We start from the raw sequence: 22,936 nt of genomic DNA on the forward strand, positions 1-22,936 counted from the left end.
GACAGACTGAATCAAGACATGTCCTAATGAGGATGTAACTCAAATAGGAAAATCCATCCCAATATATGTGTTGGGAGGAAACGGAAGAAACCGTCATCCACGAGGATATATCTCAGTGGGGAACTGCAGAAGGGAAGACAACAGACACTTTCTGCTTATGGGGCTGACTCTATATGGAGAGATTTAGACACCCGACATCTGCTAGGGGAGATCTATTAGGGATCTGCATCACCCGTTGCAGGAGACACAACAATCAAAAGATATATGGCAAACAATGCAACATGAATATCTGAATGTTTATGATTATGCATGAATATGTGTGATTTTATGTTTAATGAATGCTGACAAAACAGACAATTCTAACACAACCGGTCCAAGAATCAAACGCCCGGTATTATACTTCCAGGGGAAAACCAACTAGAAAGCCAATCTGCGGAGATCTATATGCTGAGAAGCAAAGATCTGCGGGTACTGTTGAGGAAGCAAAGGATCAGAGATATCAGGAAACACCAAATCTCCGAGTGACGGATCAGCAAACAAACCGATCAGGGCATAGAAAGTCACAACAGGCAAAACAGCCACCAAGACGAATCTGTAGAGGAACAAGAGAAAACCCAAGATATCTGCAGGGGATCCCAGTGTCAACTGAGAAACAAAAGGTGCATTGCACAAGCACGAACTGCTGTAGAAGCAACTCCACATAATTCCGCTGAGGGACAACCCACCGAGGGAGAATGTACCACACAAGTAGATTCTGCAACAAGCCACTCTACTTGGGGAGAATACACAAAGCAAACTGATCGCAACAAGTAGATTATGCAATATAAGCCACTCTACTGGGGATCACGAGCAGTCAGGAAATCAATCCGTTCTCTGAATGCTAGAGCCATCATCCGACCATACTGGGGATTGAAGAAGTATTCAACAGGCGAAACTGCCACAACAAACGTTCTGCAGACTAGGCTGAGGAAAAGATGGTTGAAATACTGGGATGTCAACCCAATCAACCACTGAATAGGAAAATAAATCCTGCTCTGCTGAGGAGAACAAACACTCTGATAGAGAGACAGCAACAACTCTACAGACGACTTCGCCGGGGAAAAGGTAAAGTACCGGGTGTCAAACCACCGACTTACCGAGTCTTTTAAAAGGAAAACGACCGTGCTGAGGAAACAGACAACTCTGCTGGCACCTGCACTAGGGAGAGTGACAACAACTCTGCTTGCGAATGTGCTGAGGAGACAAATAAAGTCTGGGGATGTCGACCCACTGGAGAAAGTGACAGGGCACCAAGATGACAAACCATCAATCGCCGAATCTTCTTTAAGAAGAGCACCCATGCTGGGGAAAATTGCTGCTGGAGAAAACGAAGTCTTCAACAACACTCTGCTTGCGACTATACTGGGGAACAACCCCAACAACAACTCTGCTTGAGGAACAACCCCAACAAAGATCTGAAGAAAGAAGATACAACCAAACCAGGAATATGAACAAATGTCTTACCTGTTGGAAATCATGCCACCCTCGGGAGAGCACTGAGATATTCTTGAGTATCCTTTCAATATTGTGAATGTTCACTTCGTTTAAAACAATATTTTGAAAAATTTGATTTGTTTAAAAACAATGATATTTTATCAATTAAAACATGCAAAACATTTGTTGAATTGAAACAAATAAGAGTGCAAATAATTGGATAAAAAGCTCAAATTGATTTGATGGAATGGTAGCCTGCAAATGGCAAGACTCCATAGATCTGTATAAATTTGAAATCAGTGATATATATTGGAAGAGGGCTACATTGAACATAATGATCCTTTCTCTACCAATTTGAATCTCGATGTATTCGAAGCTTCAGTTGACGACGAATCGAGAATCTTCTGACGAAATGACGACTGGTGAACAGAAAGTCTTGTCAGGATGCAGTCACTTGCCAAATCCCTAATTTTTGCCTAGATTGCCCCAGGGTGAGGTACTCAATCTAGCGGGATGCAAATATTCTTTTTTTTCAAGTCTCTAATTTTTGCCTGAGTTACCCTTGCGGGTTCTCCACCGAGACGCTCATTTTTGCCTAAGCCGCCCTTTCGGGTTTTCAACTTAGCGAGCTATTCTGTTTTTCATTTGCATATACTTTTTTTTCTAGGCAAAGTATCTCTTGACTGCATCTGAATTCACAGGACGAGTGAAATCCTCCCCATCCATTGTTGTAAGCATCAAAGCTCCGCCTGAAAAGGCTCTCTTAACAACATATGGACCCTCGTAGTTTGGAGTCCACTTGCCCCTGGAATCGGGCGCGAAAGACAAGACTTTCTTGAGCACGAGGTCACCTTCTCGGAACACACGAGGCTTGACCTTCTTATCGAATGCTTTCTTCATTCTCTGCTGATATAACTGACCATGACACATGGCAGTTAACCGTTTCTCTTCAATCAAATTCAATTGGTCATAACGACTCTGCATCCATCCAGCATCAGTCAACTAGGGACTTGAGGATATAATTTTTCTTTTTCTTTTGAAGAAATCTTGAAAAAAAATTTGCTGATTTTTAATTTTTTCATCTTTTTCACCCTCTCTCTTTTTTCTTCTTCTTTTTTTTTCTTTTTTTCTTTTTTTACATTACATTTGTAATGCCCCAGTTTGACTGTTTTGCTGATTCTCATGATACAGCTGAATGAGCTTCTCTAGTGCTCAAGAAGGCGGGTAATCTCATCAGGAATCCCCTTCAACATCATCTTCCTCTGCTTCGAATACAAAGAATTCAAGATTGGGAGATGGCGTTGGATCATTATGTTCAATGGGTTTAGAAATCCCTGCATAATGATTCTGGATAATGAAAAGCTTTTGAATTTAAACAAGCAAATCATTTATGCAGATGAAAAAGCTGTTCTTGTTTTTCAGGGTTTTTTGTGATCACTGATTTCATGCAAAAGCAAAAAGTGAAAACAAAGGAAAAACAAATGTTAAACAATGCATTAATTGAATGAAACATCATTGTATTTAAATGCTGCCAACAATGTCATCACCTCTCCTTTTGGCATAGGAGAAGGGTTTTGCACAAAGTGAACAAATCACGCTGACTTATGAATGACCGTAGGAACATCTACAGCGACCCAATTGTGGCAGACACCACCAGGAATAACGAAATTGTTCACATCCTCTGCATCCTCTTCCAAGATAGCAGCAGCTTCCTCTTCGGGTTGATCATTATGGATGAATCCTCCACTCGTGAACAAACCTTGCTCATTACATACCCCAGAACAGTAGCCAATGCCAGCCCGGGATCTATTGTCTTCAAGTTCAAGCACCTTCCCTAAACCAACGACTGCACCACATTCAATGGCCAGCTTAGCAGCACGGTAGGAAGCGAATGAAGGAGGCTTCTTCTCGATTGGTTCATCAATAGATAAAGCTTGGAACTGAGTTCCAACTTCATCCTCTGCGTTAATGTACGAGAAAGAAGACAGATGGCTAACCAGGAGAGCCTTTTCTCCCCCTACTACAACCAATTTCTTGTTTTTCACAAACTTCAACTTCTGGTGTAGGGTGGATGTCACGGCGCCAGCCTCGTGAATCCATGGTCTGCCTAAGAGACAGCTATAAGATGGGTGGATATCCATTACTTGGAAAGTAACCTGGAAATCACTTGGTCCTATCTTGATTGGGAGATCAACTTCCCCAATCACGGTCTTGCGCGACCCATCGAATGCTTTCACAACAACCCCACTCTGCCTCATAGGAGGACCTTGATACGACAATCGAGAGAGTGTGGATTTTGGCAATACATTTAGAGAAGATCCAGTGTCCACCAACACATTGGACATTGCATCAGATTTGCAATTCATGGAGATATGTAAAGCCATGTTGTGGTCTCTTCCCTCCTTAGGGAGATCAGCGTCACAAAAGCTCAAAGTGTTGCAAGCGGTAATGTTTGCAACGATACTATCAAACTGCTCAAGGGTGACGTCGTGATCTACATACGCCAGATCCAAGACTTTCTGCAGAGCCTCCCTATGGGGTTCTGAATTCAGCAGCAAAGAAAGAATGGAAATCTTGGATGGCGTTTGTAGAAGCTGGTCTACAATGTTGTACTCACTCTTTCTGATGAGCTTCAGCATCTCATCAGATTCTTCATCTACAATGCCACTCGGGCCAACTGAAGAAACAGGAGTCTTTTGTACGGAGGAGGATGGTTTGGCAACATCAAGTGCCGGATTCTGAATATTAACAGCGGTCCCCACAGGACGCTCAACAGTATCAGAAGCAACAGCCTTAGGAGGCGCAGAAAATACACGACCACTTCTGGTCAACCCACTTACATCAGCGGTAGTGGTTATGGAAGTGGAAGGTAAAGGCACTTCTACCCCATCTTGGACAGCAACAGGGTTATATCGGAATGGTACAGCTTTATCAGATGAATAAGGCACAGGGCCGGCAGGTTTAATGATCAAGGAAGGGGAAGCCTTCGGCTTGTTGCTATTGTAACGAATAACAACGGGCTCAGGCAGCTTGAACACCGGTGATATGACGTTTACTTCAGGCTCAGCTTTATCAACATTGCGATTCTGCAGAATCTCAATGGTACCCTCATCCAACAGCTTTTGAAGCTCTCTGCGTACTTGGTCGCAACCCAAGCGGTTAACCGAACAGACGCGGCACTTGTCGTGGTTATGCTCCAAGTAGCTGTACTGACACAGCAAACGGTGTAATTCAACCAACGACTGCCTGATGTGGCTCACATATTTGACCTTGTACTTCCCAAGGCATTCCTGAATCATATTGACTGATTTCCCATGCGAAGGCAATGGGTTCTTGGTGACATTTGGACCTGAATCTTCAAAACTCAGAATACCACATCTCACAAGGTCCTGAACCTTGGTCTTCAGCTGAAAACAATTCTCTATATCGTGGCCTGGAGCGCCAGAATGATAGATACAGTGCAAGTCAGGCTTATACCACCACTGAGGGTTGACCGGTATAGCCGGAGGATCTCTTGGAGTAATCAGCTTCCGCTCTATTAGAGAGGGATATAACTCTGCGTAAGACATGGGAATCGGATCAAAACTGATCTTCTTCCTATCATAACTCACATTCGCTTGATTACTTGTGCTACCACGAGGCTGGTAAGCCTGTTGCTGTGGACGAGACTGTTGTTGTTGGTACTGAGGTTGTTGATATTGTTGCTGATGCTGATACTGTTGATGTTGATATTGCTGATGTTGCTGAGCATTGTCTTTGAAGACAGGTGCTATATGAGCCACCTGGTGCTGATGACCGGCACGACGTGTAGGCTTCCTCTGAACAGAGGGTCTTCTATGCTTGGGCTGGGATTGCACAGCATGTGTTTCCCCTTCTTTCCTCTTAAACGCTCCATATCGTTTAGAAGAAGAACCATCATCCTTTGCCAATCGTCCTTCACGGACACCTTCTTCGAGACGCATCCCCATGTTCACCATCTCGGTGAAATCAGAGGGAGCGCTTGCTACCATCCTCTCATAATAGAATGAGCCAAGAGTCTTCAGAAAGATCTTGGTCATTTCCTTCTCCTCAAGCGGTGGAGTGATCTGAGCTGCCAGCTCTCGCCACCTCTGGGCGTACTCTTTGAACGTTTCCTTGTCCTTCTGCGACATGGACCTGAGTTGATCTCGGTCAGGCGCCATATCGACATTGTACTTATATTGCTTGACGAAAGCTTCGCCAAGGTCATTGAAGGATCTGATGTTGGCACTGTCCAAGCTCATGTACCATCTGAGCGCTGCACCGGACAAGCTATCTTGGAAATAATGAATCAGAAGTTGATCATTATCCGTCTGGGTAGACATCTTCCTGGCGTACATGACCAGGTGAGCGAGTGGACAGGTGTTCCCTTTGTACTTTTCAAAGTCAGGCACTTTGAACTTGATCGGTATCTTCACACCGGGAACAAGGCATAACTCGGCAGCAGACTTGCCGAATAAATCTTTGCCTCGAAGAGTCCTCAATTCCTTTCTCAGCTCAAGGAATTGGTCGTTCATGGCATCCATCTTTTCATGAACATCGGAGCCCTCAGACGGCTCGGAGTGATAGATGGTGTCGTCTACCCTTGGCATGGTATGCACGACAGGAGGAGCGGGAACAGGGACCGGGCTAGATGCCGGCATGTGAGCAAATGTTGGTGCTGGCAGATCAGGCATAAAACCTGGAGGCATCCCCCAAGGGAACCCGGGCGGCATAGCATTGGGCGCATGAGCGCTGACTGGCACAGTCGAAGTGGAGACTTCTGAGATGACTATCCTCTGAGCAGGCGTTGCGGGCGGCGGAGTAGGTTGATTTTGAGCAGCGAGGAGTTGCTCCATCAAAGCGCCAAGTCTGGCGACCTCTTCCTTCAATTCTCGGTTCTCTTGTTCCAGTTGCTCCATGACTCTTGCAGAATTGACTCGCGTATAATACCGGTGAGTCAGCTTGTCTTCAAAATAAATGAAGAACGCAAGGTTAGGACAAGAAGACCAGAAACAAAGGGTACCTGCTTATGCAAAAATGATGCATGAAATGCTTGTGCATATGCTTTGTTTATTTTCAAGGAACCCTTAGGGTATTATTTGCAATATTTTGAATAGTTAAAGCATTTTAATTTCTCATGGAAAATATTTCATTCAATATATTGAGACAAAGAAGTACATCATTTTTTATTATTACAAAGAGAAAAGGGAAATAACATCCTATGGATCCCTAGAAGCTCGGGATGCTGGAAGACGAGAAGTACACAGCTTCTTGATCTCTCTCTCATAGGCCGCTTCCATGTCTGCTTTCTCCTTTGCAAGTCGATCATACCTCCTCTTCCAGAATTTGGAAGACTGAGGAAGCAGAGAGGTCCAAGTGTCGTTCGGATCGTCGATCACTCGATGCTCGAGGAACTCAATCATAGCATCCTTCTCCTTGAGCTGCTGAAGCAATTCTTCTCTTTCACGGATCCAAGCACGTGAAAGGTCTTCTTCTCTCAACTCCTCTACACGTTGGGTAGGGAGGGTTGAAGGCCCAGCCACATCCAACGGTGTAGGTCTCGGATGGTCGTACGGCATCAAGTACACGGCAGCCCTCTGTCTGACCCAAGAGGTGTATGGCTCCAAAGCAATGCAGTTCTTTGGACCCAACTCGTTCCTACTCTTCTTGTGAATACTGCGCCAAGCACGGACAAATCTGGCTTTCAGGCCTTGGGGATCTTTACCCTCCTGAAAGAACACACCTTCTAACAGAATGTTATTAGGTTTATCCTTCAGGGGGAACCCAAGCTGACGTCGTGCGAGAATAGGATTGTAGTTGATCCCACCACATGTGCCAAGAAGAGGCACATTAGGGAATTCACCACAATAATCAATGATCTGGACGGTATCATACACACGATCATACCAAGTGATATCATCATTGGTGAGAGACATGAGTCTCTGAGACCACCGTAGACATCCCTTGTTCTCCTTGAAAGCAACTGTCTGCGGCAAGTGCGAAATAAACCACTTGTACAACAGAGGTAGACAGCAGACAATAACTCCTCCACCCTTTGCGTTCCTCAGATGCAAAGAGACATAGGCATCGCCCAACAAAGTCGGAACGGGATTAAGAACTGAGAAGATCCTAATAGCGTTCATGTCCACGAACTTGTCGATGTTGGGAAACAACACCAATCCATAGATAAGCAGCACAAACAAGGCCTCAAAGGCATCCTCACTCATGGCCTTCCCATAAAAGGTAGCTTGAGCAATGAGGAACTCGGAAGGAAAACCCTGAATTCCGCCTTTGGTAGTCAGATTAGCCCTAATCAAATCTTTTTCTATGTGCAACAAACTGGCAATCTCTCGAGCAGTCGGAATACTCTCTAGGCCACTGAACGGCACTTGATCCAGAATCGGAATCCCAATGAGGTGAGAATACTCCTCCAAGGTTGGCAGCAACTAGAAGTCCGGAAATGAGAAGCAATGATACAGCGGATCATAAAATTGGGCTAGAGTACTCATCAGCCCTTCGTCAACCTGAGTAGTCAGCAGAGGTAGGAGCTTCCCATAGCAAGCTTTGAAACCCAAGGGATCTAATACATAAGATGTCAGATTCCTTAACTCTTTTACATCGGGCTGTTTAAAGCTGTACTTCTTTGTATGCCTTTTTGGTCTTTCCATGTCTGAAAATTTTGCAAATAAACCCTTTTAAGTTCCTTGAAAATTTTCTCTTTTCTGATGACATGAAGTGCGGATGAATGCGTGAATGCATGAATGCAACAATCACACTCAAGGATCAAGCAAGTCACACCAAACAAAGGTCATGGGAAAGCTCATTGTATCCCTAATATCAATCATCCATTTTGGTGGATTTAGGTTTTCACCTTATCGACACCCAAGTTCCATTGATATTAACGGTACATGAACCGGCTCGGACATCCTTAATATCAACCATCCTTTTTGGGGGATTTAGGTTTTATACCCGATCAACACCCAGGTTCCATTGATATTAAGGTTGTCTGAACGACTCAACCACGAATCACGGGTTTGCTGAGAGTCACGAGCATGGAGTTTCGGTTAAGAACCACCCAAAGGGAGTGTACTAGGGTTTAAACCTGCCAGACATGTTCTACCAGAGGTTCCCATAATCATCGTTCCATCTTTCGAATATTATCGGAGGAACGAATACTCGTATTCCAAGAATATTCTCAAGAGAAACTCTTATGAGTGTAGTATCGCGTAACAATCGTGTCAGAACTTACATCTGAACGACCTCCGCACTACGTTCCTAAAAATAGGCCAAGATGGGTTTGGTAAACTAAGGTCCTTGGCTTCTGCGGAACATGATTGAAAGAATAATGCCTAACCACAAATAACTTGTGTGACATTATTAAATCAACATGACCTCCACCAAGTGAATGGACTCGCAAGTCAACTGGCTAAGGAATACTCCACACCAGTCAACAAGACTATGCCATTCTCCTATCCTAGAGTGCACTCGAGTTCGGGTAAAGAACTCATCTCACAGATCACCAAAGCACACAACAATTGTATATCAAGCAATTCAAGCATTACAATCAATACAGTTATCCCAAATGGTACAAAAATATGTCATATAACAAATAACAATATAGCACACAAGGGTGAAAAGTAGGCAATACAACCAGGGATAGATAAATTCCCCAGTGGAGTCGCCACTTTTCTGTAGCGGTGTATTCGTCGCTATATGATTTATCGATTAAACCATAAGCAAAGCATACAATGAATTCGAGTCGCCACCGCACTTTTATTTATCCAAAGGACTGGCTAAAAAGCGAACAAAAGCCTAAGAAGTTTTACGCGTAGAAAACTAATGAAAAGATCAGAGAGTTTGGGTAAGGGGTAAATTACGCAATGGGAAGGTGTTAGGCACCCATCGCGTCCTAGGTACTCCTAGGGAGCCCTTTTCACACTTGTTGTATAAAATTGTTATTTGTTATGAAATATTTATTGTGCAAACATGATTGGGATGATGAGAAAAGAATATACAATTTTTATTGTTTTTGTGTTCGAACGGATGAACCCGTTGCCTACGTACCTTCCATCAAAGGTAAGGATCAAAACGCCGTAGTTCGGCTAAAAGATTTCCAAAAGGTTTGTGAGTTCAATTTTAAACAATAGCACTTGAGGCTTTTCATTATCAATGGGAGAAAACTCGACCAAGACCAACATCCACCATGCGAGGATAGCTTCGACGTACTAGAGGGGTTAACCCTGTTTTCAGTACGGAAGTCTTATAGTCGACTCACTAAGGATAGGGTGAGGTTTACATCAACCACAATGATAATTGAAACCTATGGCTAATGCATGAAAACTTAGCAGGAATGGACAAAGCCAAAACAATTGAATGGGTGAAGTTAATTGATTATGAGTGTTCATGAAAGCAGGGTCAAAGTATGATTAAGATTGATTCAAAGAAGTATTATGAAATGGAGTTTGAAAAAGTCAAGGACTTGGGGTCCAGGTTTTTAATTTGAAAACATGAAGATGTTTGCACAATATCTATCTCAAGTTTGAAAGTAATGTGTGAAAAGGTTTAGGACATAATGGGGATGAATGGATGAAAATGGATTGTAAAACTTCCTAGAATGTTCACCTCTTGAAATCATATTGAAGATGACTCAAGTGTGTCCTTTAGAATAGGCAATGAGCAACAACAAAATAAGCAAACAAGTGATACCGGATGCCACTCAATGGTCTTACTCAAATCTCACAAACAAAAGCGGATACCGGATACCAATAGATGGATTTACACCAATCTCCTAAACAAAGAAACAAGGATGTCGGAAGCCAATAGCTGGACTTATTCCAATCTCCCTAAACAGAACGAAACTTGGATACCGGATGCCAATTTGTCTGGGCTTATACCAATATCCAACATATGATCATAGGAAAGCAAATGCCAACTTGCAGGGACTTACAATCGCATCCTCACATACAACAAATGCAAATGCATCAAGAAAAGAGAAGATGAGTGGCCAATGAGATGGTCTTATACTCACTTCCATATCATAGGAACAATGGCCAAAGGATGGTCTTACAGTTGTCCTCAATGGGCAATCAACAAAGATATGTCACAGAGACAAATGAAATGATCATGCACTAATGAGTAATTGATGATGATAAATGCACAAAGCATGCAAGCAAACATGTGTATATGAAGTGAGCAATCAAACAATTGAAGTCATTCAGCACACACTATAACCAAACAATCAGGCTCATACAAAAGGGTTAGGCATTGAAGCCAACTGGAATAGGGTTAATGGTGCTCTTAACCTTGCCATTGAGGGGCTAAGGTGAAGCAGATGAAAAGATATGAGGGGTGTGCCTCATTTCTCTTATCCCTGGTCAGGGAGAGCATTGAATATCAGAAGGTGTGGGAGTTCAGAAAGTAGGAACTCTCTCCACAGATTATTGACTCGATAGATCTTGGGTATTTACTCACTATGCATCAAACACAAGTAGTGTGAGCAATGTGAGTGACTCACAGAATAGTAGGAGATAGGTTGCATATCTCTTGGATTCTACCAATTGCCTTATTTAAAGGACTTTTCCTGCTTGGGACAAATGTAAACACACACAAGCATTGCCTCTTAAGGGGGACTTCAGACAGTTGCCTGGCCAAGTAACAGGCCAGGTCTTCCAGACTACATGAAGATAAGAAGTTATACCTCAATGCAAATTTCTATTAAAGCAAAGCAAAGCAAGTTCTTAAAGAACTAAGCAACTAATGGTACCTGAAACCAGTCAAACAGAATCAGTACACAACTCAAAGTCAAACCAAAATAAGATAGGGATCAACAGTCAACACAATCAGTTAAATGTGCAATGCACAAAGCTCAAAGCATGTGATCCAAGCAACCTACAAAACAAACAAGTTAGTCATGATAATCAATCAAGCTCAATCAATTTGTATTGATCTCTTTGGGTATTTGTTGCTTAACCTGAAACAACAAACTTAAACATGAGCAACATGACCACTAGGACAAGCCTAGGGTCAAAAAGAGATAAGAAAGTCAAAACAGCAAGTGACAAGTGTCCAAAATCAAGTTCAAACAATCAAGAAACAAACTCAATTGGTTTCATGTTCATATCAATCATCATCATCATTTCATAAGCAAATTAGGTCAAAGCATGGCATATAGAAGCTCAAAAGAGTCAACAGAATGATTTAGCTCAAAACCAATCTCAAACATCTCAATAAATTCTCAAATAATTCAAGATCAAACATCATCCATAACATGATAAGCATACCAAATTTCAGCTCATTTGGATAAAGGGAAGTAGGTCAATGAAAATCATAAAGTCAAAGCAAGTTCAAGCATGCTCAAAGAAGTCAACCAAACATGCACCAACTTCAATAAATCATAAAACAGTGACAACATATGAGAAATGAATGGGATCAAAACCATGACAAAGCTTAATATGTCTACAAATCACATGTCAAATTTCAAGTCCATCCAATTGAGTATGAGAATTTCACAAAACATATGAGAACATGTGTCACAAAAAGTCAACATATGACCAAACAGGGGAGAAAATCCCAAACAAAAAGGAAATGCCATCAATAATTCCAGAAAAATTCACATGTAAACTAGACATCCACAAGTATGTTCATGCAAAGATTCAAACCAATTTGAGTTCAAGAAGCATGGCAAATAAAATCATGAAGTTGGACATCAATGGTGTGACACAAATTGTCACACCCTAATTCAAAAAATCATAACTCCACAACCAGCAATGATAAATTCACAAACTCTACACCAAAATCACCATGAATGTGTCTAGTTTAAGCACAAAAAATTTGGGAAGCATTGGATAATGTATCATCATTTCACAATTGATTTGGCAAGACATACATAAAATGGACACATATGACAAACCCTAGCACATTTTAAAATCCATTCATGCAAAAAATCTGGAAAACTCATGATAAAAAACTAGAGATCAAGATGAACATTTTGCAAAAAAAACCATGAAATTTGGATCAAAAATGAGTGTGCTATGATTTTTCTAAGATTGGCCATGCAAATGAAATAAATATTGCAAAACAAAATGATTTAATTGATTAAATAAATGGCCGGTGGCAAAGTTGTAATAAAGCGTTCATGTTAATGAAACGCTGCGTATCAAAAAGAAGCGTGTCACGTGATTACAGGCTCATGGCGATGGAACAGTAGGAAATTCATGCAAAACAAAATGCTACAGCCAAAACACGATCTGGACTTTTGGAAATTAGGGTTTACTGTTACTGTTCATCATCATCAAAATCGTGATGAACATTTTTGTCCAGAAATGGAAAACAAGCACCACATTCAAATCATCTCAACATGCTAATCAATAATCCAACACTAATTTTTGCTAACTCATGCTAACATGGATGAACCAAGCGAAAACATATTCACATGTGAAACTTCATGTCAACATAACTTTCAAAATACACAACCAAATGTCACGATTTAAAGTTCATTGAAACCAGCATGAAGAGATCTATTCAAAGCATGGCATGATTTTGGAAATAGAGAGATTCGAAACCTTACCAAAATTGGAGCACAGTGATGATTCAGATGCTGTTTGGCTGTGATGTGTAGAAACAGATGCACTATGTTGTTTGTATTGATGAATGGTCGAAGAATTTTAGCTCAGCAATGTTGATTCTAGCTCAAAACCAAATTTGCCATGGAAATGCTTTGATGTAACAGTGGTAGAAAGGCTTTACAGCTGAGGTTTGATGCTTGCTACAGCTTCCAAATGTTGGTGAAATTGTGGAACAAACAACCAAGGCTCGTGTTCTTTGAGAATTTTCAGCAAAAGTTTCAAATGAAGAAATTGAATGTTTTGAGAGCAAGAGAGTTTTTGATCTGTTTAGAATGTTGTGGCTGCTAGGGCTTTTCAGCAGAAAATTGAGCATATATACTGTGATTAATGAAGCTAAGTTTTGGTTAATTTGAGTGGTAATTAAGGTTAGCTTGAAATGAAGTGTTTTTGGTTAATTTGTGGATTTCACTCAAAACTGCATGGGCATGGCTTACAGCTGCGAATTGGGCCTTTAGACAATCTCCAAACATGATTTCTGAACTTTGGCAAGTGGTAGAATGTGTTGGAATTGGTTATTTTGAAAGTCCATTTTTTCACCTCACTTAATTTAATTCAAACCACTTTAAAAATGCCATTTTGCTTGGTTGAGTTTTGGTAAAATGTGATGAAAGATTTGGGTAGAGCACATCAAATATGACTTGTAGCAAAAAACCCCACCCAATTTGGCCAAATGGTTTGGAAGTTATGGCCTTTTGAAGTTCAAATATTTTTGAGAATGATTTGATCATAACTTGCCAACCATAAATGAGAAATGAGTGTTCTTGGACTTTTTGAAAATGGGAGAACAAGATCTTCAACTTTCATGTTGGGCAAAAGTTCATTTGAAGCTTGTATGATGATGTAATTTTGAGGAGAAGAAGTTTCCATTTTTGGCAAATTCCAATTACAGGTCAACTTTCTATTTTTGGAAATTTCTTGTCTGACTTTATATTCTTCACTGTGGATGCTTGACATGTTATATGAGGCTTATATGGACATGAATGAGACCTCTCAGACCAATTCTCATCATCAAACCACTGATTAAATGCACAGTTGACCAAGGTTGACTTCAGTTGACTTTGCTAGGGTTTTGCTTGACTGAACTATGTTCTGATGAATTCCAAGCCCCTAACACTTGATGTCTTGATCCAAAATGATGTCACAACTCATATGAACTCTTGATGAATGATCATGGTGCCCAAATTCTTCAGGAATGGCCACCATCTATCTCAATGACTGACTTTGACTGATTGACCTAGTTTGCTTCATCTGCAAGTAACATGGTTAGATGACAATATTTTTGTACTTTTGGTTAGAAAACAATATGAAAAGCAATGATATACAAATGCAAAACATGCTTGGTGATCAAGAACCACACTCACAAGGTACCCACCCACTAGGAGGGAAACTAGGGCATGCAATGATCCTTGAGGCCATGATATGATATGATATGGGCCATGAGGGATCTTGGGGACAAAATTGGGGTCTTACAGGGATGGACCTGATCCAGACGAAAAGTGGACTTTGTTATTTGATGGGGCCGTCAACGCCAAAGGAAGTGGAATTGGCGCTGTCATTACTACTCCGAAAGGTGCCCACATGCCTTTCACCGCTCGTCTGACTTTCGAGTGCACCAATAATGAAGCTGAGTACGAGGCCTGTATCTTGGGTATTGAGCAAGCCATTGATTTGAGAATCAAGACTCTGGACATCTTCGGAGATTCAGCTCTGGTGATCAATCAAGTGAATGGTGATTGGAATACTCTCCAGCCCACTCTGGTCCCCTACAGAGATTACACGAGAAGACTATTGACTTTCTTCACAACAGTAAAGTTGTATCATATACCTCGTGATGAGAACCAGATGGCAGATGCTCTTGCTACTCTATCCTCCATGATCAAGGTGGTTCGGTGGAATCATGCTCCTAGGATCGATGTTATGCGCCTTAATAGGGCCGCGTATGTGTTTGCTGCTGAACTAGTAGTTGATGACAAGCCCTGGTATCACGACATCAAGTGCTTTTTGAAGAATCAAGAGTACCCTGCAGGGGCATCCAACAATGACAGAAAAACTTTGAGAAGATTGGCAGGCAGTTTCTTCTTGAACAAAGACGATGTGCTGTATAAGAGGAACTTCGACATGGTTTTGCTCAGATGCGTGGATAGACACGAGGCGGACATGTTAATGCAGGAAGTTCATGAAGGTTCCTTCGGTACTCATGCCGGCGGACATGCAATGGCTAAGAAATTGTTGAGGGCGGGTTATTATTGGATGACCATGGAATCAGACTGTTTCAAGTATGCTCGGAAGTGTCATAAATGCCAGATTTATGCTGATAAGGTGCATGTACCGCCGAATCCTCTGAATGTGATGTCTTCGCCGTGGACGTTTGCTATGTGGGGCATTGACATGATTGGAAAGATTGAGCCGACTGCTTCCAATGGGCATCGCTTCATCCTTGTTGCCATCGACTATTTCACCAAGTGGGTCGAAGCAGCGTCGTTTGCGAATGTCACCAGACATGTGGTTGCCCGATTCATTAAGAAAGAAATCATTTGTCGTTATGGGGTTCCTGAAAGAATCATCACTGATAATGGTTCCAATCTCAATAACAAAATGATGAAGGAGTTGTGCCAGAACTTCAATATTCAGCACCACAATTCTTCCCACTATCGTCCTAAGATGAACGGTGCTGTTGAGGCAGCAAATAAGAACATAAAGAAGATTGTGCAGAAGATGGTCATCACGTACAGAGATTGGCACGAGATGCTACCCTTCGCCTTGCATGGGTACCGAACTTCAGTACGTACGTCGACCGGGGCGACCCCTTACTCCCTGGTGTATGGTATGGAAGCAGTCCTACCTGTTGAAGTGGAGATTCCTTCTCTAAGAGTCCTATTGGATGTCAAGCTAGATGAAGCTGAATGGATTCAGACAAGGTTCAATGAGTTGAGTCTTATCGAAGAGAAGCGAATGGCAGCCATTTGTCATGGGCAGTTGTATCAGAGTCGGATGAAGAGAGCCTTTGACCAGAAAGTGCGCCCTCGATGTTTCCAAGTCGGAGATTTGGTGTTGAAAAGGATCCTTCCTCCTCAGACGGATCACAGGGGCAAGTGGACTCCTAACTATGAGGGACCGTATATCGTCACCAAGGTTTTCGATGGTGGGGCCTTAATGCTTGCAACGATGGATGGTGAAGACTTCACTTCCTCGGTAAACTCAGACGCAGTTAAAAAATACTTCGCATAAAATAGACCCGCTGGACGGTAAAAAGAACAGTCCAGACAAAAATGGGCATCCCGACGAACCAAGAAAATGAAAAGGTTCAGGCAAAAATTAGGGATTTAAAAATGAAAAGATCGTACATCCGGTAAGTTGAAAACCTGAAAAGGCAACTTAGGCAAAAAGGGGTATCCCGTTGGATTGAAAACCCGAAAAGGGCGATCCAGGCAAAAGTTAGGGATTAAGCGAATGACTGCGTTCTGAGTTAGTTCTGAATCTCATCTCATGTCAATGACTGGAAACTTTCAAAAGGAAGAAAACAATCTAATCACCTTTTCAGAAGGCTGATCATCTGGAAGATCTTGAAAACGGGCAAGTCATAGCAGAATTGGAACCCAATAGAAATCCATTTCACATTGCCATTAGATTAATTCTTGTTTTGCGATTACCTATTTCCAGGGATTGCTTCCTGATGTAAATGCCTATTCAGAGGCCATTCAATCAATAAAATCATGTTATTCAGTATATCTCTATTTTCATTTTCATTTTACTGTTTTGTTTGCAAAAATGACGTCCGAATTTTTGATAAACATTGCATCATGACACATAAGGGCTTTACAGGTATATGCTTAATAAACATTTAAAGTTGATGTGAATTTTAAGTGCTTTGGATCATCTATTCAGAACAGATACCCTCGGGGCATTTCCTAAGCATGCGTGTCAGACTATACACTCCCCAGCGGAGTTGACAGTACCAGACTGTATCTTCCCAGCAGAAGCAGCTGCTCCTCAGAGTTCGATGCCAGATCGAGGATTTCAATCCCAGATTGATGATCTCTTTCCTGGAAGCATAACCTCGGTACCGTATCGGTGTTTGCTCCCCCCCTGCTGAGTCATCTCTCGTAGATTATGGTTGCCAGAACCACTATCGCTTCCCCCAACAACAGGTTTGCAGCGCCGTTCTCTCCCTAGTCAGAGTCTCGGTATCTCGTCATTGCCAGAACACCGCGTGGCCGGTCATTTCCCCACATAGTTCAATATGCTGTGCATCTCCAACAGTAGTGCCAGGGTCCAGAAGATTGTGATCATTTCCCCAACAGGATTCCTTGCTTCAGCTTGGCATTTTCCCCAGCATTTCGCATCCCTGCATGTAGAATCATATTGCATTGCATCCTCCCAAATCGCGTAGCATTTCCATTTTCATGGAACATTACGCCATCGCAAAATTCAAACATACGCATGTAAGCATAAAACATTCTCGGTATCCCAAGTGATAAGCCAGAAGTTTGTTTCCGGTGCTCAGACTGAAGGTTGTTCATGACTTATTATCCCCAGCATGGGTCGTTGGCCCACGTGCCGCCTCAATTATTATTGTTCCCTATTTCTGCCGATGCTGACAGGCATGAAGTTTCCGGTATCCAGACCGAAGTGGCATTCAGGCCAGTTTCCGATTTTCAGATCGAAGAAGTTTCCGACATTCAGGTCGATGCAACTTGGGGCATTCAAGCCAGTTTCCGGTATCCAGACCGAAGTGGCATTCAGGCCAGTTTCCGATTTTCAGATCGAAGAAGTTTCCGACATTCAAGTCGATGCAACTTGTGGCATTCAGGCCAGTTTCCGGTATCCAGACCGAAGTGGCGTTCAGGCCAGTTTTCCGATTTTCAGATCGAAGAAGTTTCCGACATTCAGGTCGATGCAACTTGTGGCATTCAGGCATGAAGTTTCCGGTATCCAGACCGAAGTGGCATTCAGGCCAGTTTCCGATTTTCAGATCGAAGAAGTTTCCGACATTCAGGTCGATGCAACTTGTGGCATTCAGGCCAGTTTCCGGTATCCAGACCGAAGTGGCATTCAGGCCAGTTTCCGATTTTCAGATCGAAGAAGTTTCCGACATTCAGGTCGATGCAACTTGTGGCATTCAGGCCAGTTTCCGGTATCCAGACCGAAATGGCGTTCAGGCCAGTTTTCCTATTTTCAGATCGAAGAAGTTTCCGACATTCAGGTCGATGCAACTTGTGGCATTCAGGCATAAATTTCCGGTATCCAGACCGAAGTGGCATTCAAGCCAGTTTTTAGTTTTTTCCGATTTTCAGATCGAAGAAGTTTCCGACAATCAGGTCGAAGTACTTATGGCATTCAGGCCAGTTTTTTCTGATTTTCAGATCGAAGAAGTTTCTGACATTCAGGTCGATGCAACTTGTGGCATTCAGGCCAGTTCCCGGTATCCAGACCGAAGTGGCATTCAGGCCAGTTTCCGATTTTCAGATCGTAGAAGTTTCCGACGATCAAGTCGAAGTACTTGTGGCATTCAGGTCAGTTTTCCGATTTTCAGATCGAAGTGGTGTTCAGACCAGATTTCCGGTGATCAGACCAACATTGATACTCTCATATTTCGATGCTTAGTGATCAGACTAACGTGCGGCGTTCAGGCCATGGGTATTCCTGTGTTACCATTTATTTTGGTATCCAGGTCAACTTTCTGTTTCGGTACTCAGGCCGATTTTCACCGTACCAGACGGATTCTTCTTTTGGGATTGCTTCTTTGCCGATTCTGACAGGCATTGTTGATTATTTCATAGGGATTCAGGATCAAAATCCGGGTCTTCTTAGTATTTAATCATCTCCCACTATGATCATATGAAGAACGTCCTGCTTCATATTCTCTAGTTGAAGACGCTTAAATAGGGGCAACTGTCATACCCCGATTTTGGTCCTAAATTTTTTATGTTTTTTATTTTTGTTTAGCATGCTTGGCCTAACCTTACTTTGGTTTTATATGAGGATTGGTCTTGATCCAAAGTCATGGTGTTGTTCATGTGATTGTTAATGCACATATGGTCTTGGTCATCCGAACAACCAACCTTCTTGTGTCACAAGCCAATTGCCAATCATGCCACTTGATTCATGAATATCCCTTTCAAATCCTAATCTTATACCATCATTTCATGGCCTTGTTAACACATACTACCAGTCAAGTCATGTTCTTTTCAAAGTCAAGCACTCAAGTCATAAAATAAACCAATTGTAAAACAAATTTCAAACCATTTCAATTCATTTCACATCATTCTAAACCATCACATTTGATTCTACATAAAAAAAAAGGGTACAAGTCTTGACAGTTTTGACCAATTGTTGACTTTGGTCAACAGTTGACTTTTTGGTCAACATTGACCAAAGTCACCCAAAACCCAAAAGCCTTAATTTTCACCACAATCATCAATCATTTGTCCATTTACAAGAAAAATGCAAATAAAATTGAATTTTAACCAATTGTTGACTTTGGTCAACAGTTGACTTTTTGGTCAACTTTGACCAAAGTCAACCCTATGCCATTGGTCATCCCTAATCACTAAATGGTTGGCCATAACTCTGATTCCATTATCCATGTCCATGTTATCTTTGGTTTAAACACTTGTGCTTGGCTTCTTCACTTTAATGTCAACATGGTCACACCTTGAACCTTTAGAATCTTGCTTTGCCAATTAACTTCCATCATGCTGCATTTGCCCTGCTATACCAACCTGCTGCAACGCCTAACCTGCACAGACCAAAGTCATAACCAACATTAAGGTCAATCCATGAAGTGTTGCTAATATGCCATGACCTAAAACCATAAGTGTTGTCAATGGCCAAGCATAAACCTGCTGTGAGCATGAGCCAGCAGGACCCAATTCAAAGGTTTTAACCAAACTTCTCACTCTAAGATCACGGGAAGAACGATGGATTCTCATGATAATCATTCAGCTAGAGTTCATCAAACTACAACCTGCAAAACAACAGCACCCCACACACACAGAAGCAAACTGCAACAGTAACTAACATGTCGGAGAATTCAGTACAGAGTTTATTTCATAACTTTGAGAAAGTTGCAAATTTTGTTCAACATCACGTATCTAATTTCATAGGCCATCATATCCAGTCATCAGGAACCTCTGGTATAGGCTCTGTCAATGCCTCCATCAAAGCTCCATTTGTGAAAACTACATCTTCTGTACAACCACGTGATCCTGTTGTCAAGGGTAAGTCCTCTACCCTTGTGACTAAAGAAGACCTTGGAAGGGCTACATGGACTTTTCTTCACACTCTTGCTGCTCAGTATCCAGACAATCCTACAAGACAACAGAAGAAAGATGTAAAAGAACTGGTACAGATCTTGTCTCGAATGTACCCTTGCAGTGAATGTGCAAATCACTTTAAAGAAGTTCTTAGATCAAATCCTGTACAGTCGGGGTCACATGCTGAATTTTCTCAGTGGCTATGTCATGTGCATAATGTTGTCAATAGAAGCATCGGCAAACCAATTTCCTGCATGAAAAGGTCATGGCGGAATTCTTCAAGAATTAATTCATGAACTGTTCGACCCTTTAGCTTCCCTCAAAATGGTGATGGAACAGTATCAATCCAAACATTCCTGCAGCATACAAAAGAACAACCAGCGCAACCAATAGTTTGCCTGCAAGAGGACCAACCAAGTTTCACTTACCATCCTCATCAACACATTTAACATTGCCTTGCAAACACCCTGCAGGAACAAGCAAACATGTCTGCAACCATCAAACCTGGACAGGTCAAGTGCACATCATGCCGCAAACACCTAGCATACAAATGGCATCCAAGAAACATTCAACCATGCATCATCCAGCATATACTCAGACCAGGAACAATTGCATCATGTGGTACTACAAAACATACTGCACAAACACATCATCATAATACTACACCAAGTTAAATATGTAAGCTCAGTCTTGAAACTTAGCCCACTTTGCATGTTGATTAACAACCAGAGGCATACACAAAATCCACAAGCCATGCTTACCTGCAAGTAAACAAACCAAAAGTCTATAGCAAGATTCATGCAAACATCCCAACAAAGCAGTCAACAGTTAATGCAAGCCATGTGATTGCATCCCACTTAAGCCAGAACAATGCCAATTATGCCACACAATAAGCCAAAGAGTCATACCTGCATAAGACATGGCAATGCTAACACCCTAAAACCAACTGGATAACCAACCTTAAGCCAAGTGAGCATGTTGCAACATGTTGTCAATATCCTGCAGAACAGGATACCAGGCATGACCAAACACCAAGCCTATTCACATCAACTTTTGACCATTACCAATGCATCATAACAATTCGTATAATACAAGCATGGTAATGGGTTCCAAACAGATAGCATTGCAAACCTCCACAAGTCAGAATCCACAGCAGAATCCGTAGCAGAGCTTGGCTCACAAAAACTCAATATGTCAAAGCACCTACATGATACACCAATGGATAAGATGCCATTGGCAGGTTTGCTAGCATCGTATAATCCTCCAACATCAACCAAACCGCAACATCTTCAAGTATTCAAAACAATCTGCAAAAGTGATTTGTCTGGTTCATTTGGCGGTGAACTCTGCAGGATTAGTGTCTGCTGTAGAGTAGGTAAAACATGCAGAACTTCCTTCAACTGATGTTATGCAGTAACAAACCAATGGCAGGCTCTGGTTATTCAAAAGCTTGAAAATGAACAAATTTGATTGGGACCATCCACTCCACTTGTAACCAATTTTCACTGCGGTAAAAGAAAAACAGCAAGGCAGTTAAATTCCAGAAAAAAATCCCAAAATGGAATAGAGATAAAATTCAAAGAGAAAGTGATGGGAAAATAGCAAGTGTACTATTTTTCTCACTGTAGAAATAAAAGGGAAATTCCCCGTTTGTCGATCTCAAGGACTGCTTGACGACACAAAGTTTATAGATTGTTTCAATTAGACAAAAGCCTTTGGTTTTTGTGTTGTGATTAATTATACTACCAATTGCAGATAAATAAAACAAGTAAAAAGGTTGAGCGAGATACAAATGAGAGAAGATTGCTAGGGTTTAGTGAATGAAACTTCTTGCAACAGATATAATTTATGAAGGTTTAGACAATATTCCTGTCCAATTAAGTCCGGTCCTCCAGATTATCTATTCCTAATTCCTTAGTGAAAAGACCTTTGATTATGTAACCTAATTACTATGTCCATAAATAATTAAGTTCATACTCAAGCATTCAAATATCAAGAATTACCGGTCAGATAGAAAATCCCTAGTCCTAGGTTATTTTTACTATCCAAAGTTCTTATCCAAATCAATGAATAATCGCTGTCCAGCTTAAACTATTCATATTAATCATCATTCGTTGGTCTGACGAATAAAGCATAAAGAACAGTAATAAGAACAAATCAATGGAAAAGAAGAAATAATCAATGCATTCATAAACATCAAATCTATCACATTCAGAATCAGGGTCACCCCCCTAGCAATGGGGGGTTTAGCTACTCATAATCGAAATAAAAACAAAGATTAACATTGTTGTCATTACAGAATTTCGTGAGGAATCAATCTTCAATCGTCGGAAAACTCTTGAACATATGAATCCTTCGATAATCGTAGAGTCTCCAGCTCTCAAAACGCGTCTCTTTTCTCTCCAAATCGTTCAACCACCGGAAAATCGTGTTCTGCCCTCTTAATAGTTATTCAGTTGGACTTTTCCTGATTTTATGCTCCATACGCGTACTGAGCTGTCCCATACGTGTAATGCACGTAAGACAGCCTCTGATACGCGTATTGCCCAGGCTGGTACGCGTATTGCCCAGTCTGGTACGCGT

General features: G+C 41.7%; 1 protein-coding gene across 1 annotated transcript in view; it reads left to right on the plus strand.

Moving 5' to 3' along the window:
* Positions 1–20,649, plus strand: part of LOC127096169 (FAD-linked sulfhydryl oxidase ERV1) — a 42,831-nt gene extending 22,182 nt beyond the window's left edge. Inside the window, exon 2 of the mRNA XM_051034779.1 lies at positions 20,229–20,649. Within this exon, the coding sequence (XP_050890736.1) occupies positions 20,229–20,649 (421 nt within the window). The remainder of the gene's footprint in view (positions 1–20,228) is intronic.
* Positions 20,650–22,936: the final 2,287 nt, after the last annotated feature.

This window comes from Lathyrus oleraceus, chromosome 6, assembly GCF_024323335.1.
Source record: "Lathyrus oleraceus cultivar Zhongwan6 chromosome 6, CAAS_Psat_ZW6_1.0, whole genome shotgun sequence".
Lineage (NCBI taxonomy): Eukaryota > Viridiplantae > Streptophyta > Magnoliopsida > Fabales > Fabaceae > Lathyrus > Lathyrus oleraceus.